This window comes from Taurulus bubalis, assembly GCF_910589615.1.
Source record: "Taurulus bubalis genome assembly, chromosome: 19".
In the NCBI taxonomy this organism is placed as follows: Eukaryota; Metazoa; Chordata; class Actinopteri; order Perciformes; family Cottidae; genus Taurulus; species Taurulus bubalis.
In genome coordinates this window covers 12,204,189-12,212,286 of record NC_136607.1, presented here as the reverse complement: position 1 = coordinate 12,212,286, position 8,098 = coordinate 12,204,189, and the positions used below count along the sequence as shown (strand labels likewise).

General features: G+C 39.8%; 1 protein-coding gene across 1 annotated transcript in view; it reads right to left on the bottom strand.

Annotated features, from left to right (window-relative positions):
- Positions 1 to 1,652: 1,652 nt before the first annotated feature.
- Positions 1,653 to 8,098, bottom strand: part of pdlim5b (PDZ and LIM domain 5b) — a 32,572-nt gene continuing 26,126 nt past the window's right edge. The window contains exons 8-13 of the mRNA XM_079235517.1: positions 6,247 to 6,410; positions 3,881 to 4,058; positions 3,550 to 3,730; positions 3,037 to 3,157; positions 2,827 to 2,942; positions 1,653 to 2,722 (exon numbers count right to left, since the gene is read on the bottom strand). Coding sequence (XP_079091643.1) covers positions 2,633 to 2,722; positions 2,827 to 2,942; positions 3,037 to 3,157; positions 3,550 to 3,730; positions 3,881 to 4,058; positions 6,247 to 6,410 — 850 coding nt within the window. The 3' untranslated portion in view covers positions 1,653 to 2,632. The remainder of the gene's footprint in view (positions 2,723 to 2,826; positions 2,943 to 3,036; positions 3,158 to 3,549; positions 3,731 to 3,880; positions 4,059 to 6,246; positions 6,411 to 8,098) is intronic.

The window sequence follows — 8,098 nt, the reverse complement described above, 5'->3', positions numbered from 1 at the left end:
TCCTTTTCCTGCACTGTAGTTAACCCTCTCTCTCTCTACACTGATGAGCATAATCCTAATCTTAACTGACAAGTGAGCACAATAATCATCAAATCACATCATACAGCTGAGGTTTACAGTTACATCTTGACTTTAGAAGCAGAAGTTGAGGAAACAATCTCACCACAAGGTCCATTTAGCAGCTTTTTATCATATCAAATGATCCAGTTTGGAATGACAATTCAACTTTAAAGTTAACATGGAAAATGGAAATTTGAACATCTACTAATCCATGAAGACTTGAATGTTTCATCCAGCACACCAATAATGTTTCAAAGTCATAATAAAGCACCAACAACTCGTATATATATATATATATATATATATATATATATATATATATATATAGATAGATAGATAGATAGATAGATAGATAGATAGATAGATAGATAGATAGATAGATAGATAGATAGATAGATATATATATATATATATATATATATATATATATATATATATATATATATATATATATATATATATACACACAAGGACAGACCTTCATGACTTTCACCATGTTCAGCTCAAATCAATGTCAATCCATCAAAGCTTTAAACTCAACTGCATCTTATCTTAACGCAGATCGGAATACTCCCCCGGGTCAGACGTTAAGATGTACTAAGCAGCGATCAAGGCACCAATTACTGATAAGCATCATCGTCCCCATCACCATCACCATCATCACAGCAATAACACCGACTGGAGTCCCGCATCAAGCTCAGCGCAGGCAGCAAAGCAAGCTCTTCGGTTGAATTCTAATGAACAGCAGCACGGAAAACAAATCAGGCTTCGGTCCCCTCTGGTTTCTCTGAGGGAAGCTTGATAATCACAACAGCAACAGTTCAGCTGCAGCTCACACTGCTGCTGCTGCTGCTGCTGGGGGTTTCTTTTTTTTCTTCTTTCAAGGCAAAGTATCCTTACCGTCTCCTTCTCGCTTCAAAAGCAGCTCGACAAGATCCCACTTCGTCTTGATATGAACTCTGATCTCGCTCTGGTTTATTTCAATAAGTGCCTCTGTGTTGCAGAGTTTTCCAAGTGCACCACGCGTTATTTGAGGCTGGTAGATCTCGCGTCGTCGTCATGCGCACAGCTCCCACCTCCGACGTCTTGGAGCAGTGCGCGTCAGTACTGCTCTGGTCCTCCAGGTACTTTATCTCCCCACAGCGTTTACATAACGACTCAACTTACTCAGCGTTCAGTGTGTGTTTCCTGCTGTCTTTCATTCCTAAATAATGTGCCTGAAATGAATTGTCATCATACAAGAAATAGTGCGCCAAGTGTGTGTGTGTGTGTGTGTTTCTCCTGTCCCTATGGAGATGTGTACTTTTCCCTCTTCCTGCAAGTAAAGCTCATGCTGGTGCCTGTCTAACCGCCTCTGAATATTTACTGTCACAACTACGGATGCAAAATATGCATACCAATAAAGTTAAATAAAAAAAGTGATTTTCTGCTGTGCTTTCTTTGCAAACACACACGAGCACATCAATGCAGTATTTGCTTATTAATGTTTCATTGAAGCCTTAGCCTCAATTCATATGTTACAGTATGGTTATATGACACTCATGAGCTTCAATATCAATGTTGAACCCTTTTATTTGAACTGAAAGCAAGGAGAGAAAGAGAGGTGCTTTATTTATGTCCAATGAAAGATCCATTATACAACTGCATACACATTATGTTTTTAACAAAGGAAAGCTGAAATATATATTTGCATTGTTGTGTGTTAATTGGACAAATTCCATCAAACATCAGAAAAACGTGATCAACAAATTCAACATGATGGGTAGAAAACAGCAGAGGGCTCGCTTCCTCCATATTTAACAAAAGCAATTCAAATTCTGTGCATTTCATGCAAGGAGCAAGTTTAATTAATGAAGCAAAGTTGTATGGTGGTATTCACTGGAAGCATGAAACTCCTGAACTATAGGGATAACAAATCATACATAAGCAACACCATTCAATCCATCAAGGGGTTGTCTCTGTAATAACCAGACTTTATCTGTATATGTCATTTTTATGCAGTTTTAACAATTAAACTCATTTCACATTGCTGTAGACGTTATTATTTTCTTTTTCTTTTACTAGCAATGGTTACACACCACATACTTTTATAACAATACAAAAATAACATCATAATATTAAAATTTGCCAGTTCTATGCTGCAGGCCAGAAGTCTTTTTGCTGCCAGAACGCGTGTTGACTGAGCAATCCTTGCTTACAAATAAATAATATACCCCCTTAATGTTAAATAATCATCATTTCTAAACCCTTCACTCGCTTAACTATGAGCATACCTTTCCCCATCAATATGTATTCATAATATGTGACCCTCGAGGGGCTCAGTAGGTCATTGCAATAGACTATCCTACTCCGTGTGAAACAAAAAGGCCCATCAGGCAACACGTCAACTGGCAAAGGGCAAACAGTGTATTGAAATGTACTCCTGCATATTCAAACTGATATGACATAACAATATGAGAGCAAAAATAAAGCTCATAGTGGAACCTCTGACCCAATATTAGTTCTGAAAATAATCAACATCTGACTGAAATATAAATTGCTGTAAAGGCCTTTTGCCCCCATGAGAAGCAGGTCAGACGCTGACAGTGTGGGCATGTTTCTTGCACAGAGGCTTGTCTTTTTTGGAGAAGAACGTCTGACCTTCCAGACTAGTAGAGCAGACCTGTGGAGAAAAGCAAAGTTATTCAGAGCTGTGTTGATATTCACAATATTCTCAGCATTCGCTTATTCGTTGTTGCTGTGAGTGAAACTGTCTCCTGGACCTACCGCACACACAAAGCAGGTATCATGCCAGGTGAATCCGAGAGCATCCAGGAACTTGTCCCCGGCCTCGATGGGGAAATCACAGCCATTGCAACTGGACCCAAACAGCTTGTAGTAGTCTGAGTGAACAGCATGTTGCCAAAATGTCTGTCTGTTTGCACACGTGTTGTTTTTTTAAACATTGAGTTTACTGTTATGTGCTTCCTACTGTACCTATTTCACAGTATGGCTGTCCATCCTCCATGTGAAATGTGTTGCCTCTGATTGGTTGTTGGCAGCCAACACAGACGAAACAGGACACATGCCAGGTCTGTTTCAGGGCATTCATGACTTCCTGCAGAGAAAATTGAAGAAATTAATGAGGAACAGCGTGTTGAAGTTGTTACCTTCATGCTTTTATTTCTTTGAATGCTTTTACATTTTCAAACTCCTGGAGACAGAATCTTACGGTGCTTAAATCGATATTTTGGAAGTGTGGTTTGTACTACACTTTAAATCATTGGTATGTTAGGCTACGTATTGTAGAATCTGTTCTTTTTTTTTTTTTTTTATCTGTTCACAGTCTCATTTTTATTTGTATCTTATGCTGCATCCTAAATCTCTTGGCCAGGATCTCAATTGGCCTAATCTTGGTTAAATAAAGCTTAAATATAATTAAAAAGGACAGTAATCATTGTTTTTTCTAAACAAAACAAAGAACAATCTCCCCTCAGTGTTGTCCCTCACCCCCAGAATTTTCTGCTGGCAGCGGGCGCAGGTGGGAGCGAAGAACTGCTCGTAGCAATGCCCGCAGTACACTTGGCCTTTCTCCTCCACAAACCCGTTCTCTGTCAGAGAGGAGTGGCAGTGAGCACAGTTGAATTCCTCGGGGTGCCATGACATGCCCATGGCCACAAGGAATGGGCCCCTTGTAAGAATAAACAAGCGACAGAGGAAATTAGAGTTACAAGGAAATTATGCAGTTTTGTAGAATTGTATACAGAATGCTATACAGTGAAATATGTTTCAACTGTCCCAAAGTTCTGAGTGTGAATGCAGTCTTTCTGATATTATTTACCTGATGACAGTGTTGCACTTGTTGCACATTGGGGTGCGAGTCCCGGCCGGGATGTGCTCAGCCCGCTGCACCACACAGTTGAGGTCCTGTGGGTGTGGCTGTGGGGTGGGCCGATCTGGACCTTTGGGCAGGTTGGTCACGTTGCCAAATGAAGGAGCTGCTCCAACCTTCAGGAAACCTAAACCAGGAGAAGAAATAATGGGTCAGTATTCAAATGGGGAAAAAAGCAGAGTATAGTAGATAAAGTAAAAGACAAAATATCCCTTCCAACATTTTAAATTGATCAACAATTGAGCCAACCATGAAAACAATGCTTGACGTAATAATGATTTTGTTCCCCTGATCCTCTATCTTGTAAGTTATTTGCATAACTTGAGCAGAACACATGTGCACAGTTTAGGTTTGTGTTGTCAGTATTATTTGATGATCTCTAACCTCCATGCCTGACGCATGAGACAGCTGTGTAGGACGGAGACACCCCACCCAACCCAGACAAGGGATACATTTTACCACTGAGAGGAAACAACACATTCCCAGAGTCAGAGGAGACACCTGGAAAAATAATCCCCCCCCCCCCCCTCACTTTTAGGATGCACAACTTTTCCTTCTCTCTCACAGTAAAACGACACATCCAGGATGGAGGTCAGTCCTGTTTCTCAGAGGGAGGGCTCGAGGGTAAAGACATTGGGGACAGAGACACTATTGAAAGAGAGCACCACTATCAAAGACTTTGGAGGTCAAAGGGCAAGAGCTCCCTAAATTTCCTTGAAACGGAGAGCAAACAAACTGAATAAACAGAGCGGGCAGTAGCAGGGATGTGAGAAGACTGCCTGAGTGAGTTCAACAGGAAGAAAGATACTAGAGAGTGAGTGTGATGGAGAGGAATATGGGCTCTAAATAGGGACACAAAGATTCTCTCAGACATTTGTATTTAGTTGGTTGATTTGAAAGGTTGTTCTTGTTAAAAACACCATCAATTTCCAGTGAAATTAACAAATATAAAATATCTAAAATATCCAAATTGCCCAACACTTCCTGAGCAGGTGTTTATTTGTGTTTTTGAGGGGCTTAGCAAACTTGGAGGAGTTTTCAATCTAAAACATGCATATGTGGGATATTTTTTAATGCTAATCCAATGATTATAGAGTTAATATCTTCACATTTGACTAGGTCTAGTCCAAGTAGTCTGTATGTTGTGTATTTCTCCAGTAGTAAGTATCAGTATGGAGATTGTTTTGAGACAACATTTAGACCTTCTAAAATCTCTTCGGATGTTTAACTGAAAATATAATTGCTATGCATAACAGAAAATACCAAGAATAGATAAACACATCCAATTTAAATGAATGGGGTATTGATGCAGGGAAGTTGGCTGGAATCAAAATAGTTTTCAGTGACACTACTAGCCTTATATGTGTGACAGTTGGCACAATGAGGCGGATGGCGACAAGCTGTCAGTGGGGCTAAAATATTTTCAACGAATCCTTTGGCAACAGAAACGATTGGAGGCTGAGCCCCATTAAATAAGACAGAAATTTCTGTTTTGTCTGTTCTGTCTCACTGAACTCAGAGCCAGCATGATGGAGAGCAATGCAAAGAAGTCGCTCTGATAAACTATTGCATTTAAATTAAATCCCCAATGTGTACAATTTGTATGTGATTATAGCATCTTTAAAATATTTTTTTTCCCTATGGCCTTCATATTCCACTCATTTCTGACTTTAGAAGGTTGTTGCAGTTTAGTGCCAAAATGATTCATTCATGTCAATAAATGTAAAGGTTACATTCCACACATTGCATACGGCCACTATGAGATATGTGCCTGTTTACTTGAACTCAAGTATGTGTTAACTTGATAAATAACACAGTCAACAGAGAACCAACTGTGGGTTCTCCAGCTCTCTCCCCGTGGCACCTTTCAGCAGCCGGTTCTTAAAAAGGACTCTCGGGAAATACGTTAGGGCACATAGTGCATCTGTTCTTGTATGAGTGCACACTTGTGTCTTAGCATTGCTAATAATGAGCCCTTTACTGATACCTTTCAGCAAATATTTACCCTGACCAGCTCGAGGTCTTGTGGCAGGGGTTGCTGGATTTAAAGAGCAGCCTTCACACAAAATAAAATACATAATTCTCAATTTCACAACCTATTTAACTAAGGGGGTCTTGGGAAAAGCCATTAATATGAGCTCATTAACAAAATACCTCTGGATTTTATAGAGCTCATAATCTTAAATGGCTTAGTGTCAGATATTAAACCTGCAATAAATGTTATGGCCGAGCAGCAGTGGTTTAAAAGAATGGGGCTGCCCTCTGTAGGCTGAAAGAAGCCACTACACAAAATACACACAACAATGTTCCTCTACCTGTTGGACCTCCGGGCTGGAAGGAAGGCTTGTTCTGGGCCACCGGGCTCTTAAACGTGGGAGCAGGGACGTTGTTGCCATTCCTGGGTGATGCTGCAGATTTGGAAAATGTTTTGGCTGCAGCCGAGGTGTGCACAGCAGGAGTGTGTTTGTCAACTGCATCACTAGAAAACAGATGTAAATATGTTCTATAAATCATAACTCATTACAACACACACACACACACACACACACACACGCACACACACACACACACACACACACACACACACACACACACACACCTTCAACAAGTGTCATCTGCCTGTCACTCATGTGGTATTTATTTTTTGCTGTGTTCTGGACCTCCAGTCCAGACTAATACTTAGTGTGATCTGGTCGACTGCAAGTACAAACGTTTACAATCAGTTGGTCGGAATCTCAGTGACACATGCAAACAATCAGCACAATTATGGGGTACGTTCAAATGAGCCCATTTGGTTTGTCAATTACCGTCATGAGGAAACAATTTCAGGTGGTGATGCATTAGTATCTGCTGTACATTTAGCTCACCCTCCAATCATTTCTGGAGATGACCAGTGGTATGATTTAAGTAGTGGTTATTGCTTTTATTCCACTGAAACCGCAAAGACAGAAACACATTTTCCATCGCAGCACGGCATGTTAAGTACCACCACATATTTTAGTGGAAAATGAGACGCTCTAGTGTGTCTAGTGCCCAGCCCTCGTTAAGTTTCACAGCTTTCATTTCAAGCCGAGGGCTCCTAAATGGAACGCAAAGAGTTTAAACCCCATAAAGGCTGAACATGTGTTGCGTATATTTCTCAGATAGATTTAATGCTCATTTAATACATTTTGTACTGGTTTTAGATTTAATCTGCTTCTCTATTAATATTTTATTCTTCCCTATTCGAAGCATCCTTTATGTTAACAGAGACTTGACACATTTATACACTGTAGGTGCAACAGGGCTGAGAAGATCACAATCAACCCGACAATCACAATATTGTTCAGCTACCATTATGTGTTGCTGCCCAGATAGGCCGGTTGAGCAAAGGATTTGCACCGACAGGTTCACAACTTCTAACCTGAGGCTGTTTGGGTTTTCAGCAACAGCACACGTCATGTTACTAACAACAGAGCCGATGTGCTGTCAACTCAGGATTTATGGTTCTCTCATGAATGACATGAGAAACATCACTAGAAAATGAAATGCAAATCACCCACATGTTTTATTTCCCACGTGCAAATACATTTATTGCTTTTGTGTGTGTACCAAAATAAAATGATGAGAAACCTGAGCCGTTTTAATGGAAAACAGATCATACTGTGTTTACATTTATGGAAAGAAATGGTTCTCATGGTTGAAATGTATAAACGGTGCCGATAACAGAAATGATTCATATTGGATGGTACTTTGAACAATGTACATTTTTGCCTCAATGCTCAAATTAGTGCTATACAGGCCTGTTTTACCTGCACAACTGATACCTTCATATAGACCTTCAGCTATGGGGCATCTCTAATTGAAAAGTTTACTTTTTTCTGCCTGGCAAGAAGAAAATAAGGAATGAAAGATTAAGAAACAGGCAAAGCAAAAACAGAAAAGAAAGAAAGCAGTTTATTGAGAAAATATTATTCAAAGCGAACAAATGAAACTTATTTGGTTAGTAAAGGCAATAGAGGAAAAAGACAAATAATGAAAAATTAAGTATAAGATTACAGGAAGTGTGCAGAGCAGAGGAGGCTTGGACAAACAATATGTTACAGAGATGTATGCATGTACACTGAGATATACTGACACTTTTACTTGCATGCCGGCATTTCATTTACATATAACTAAATATAGCAG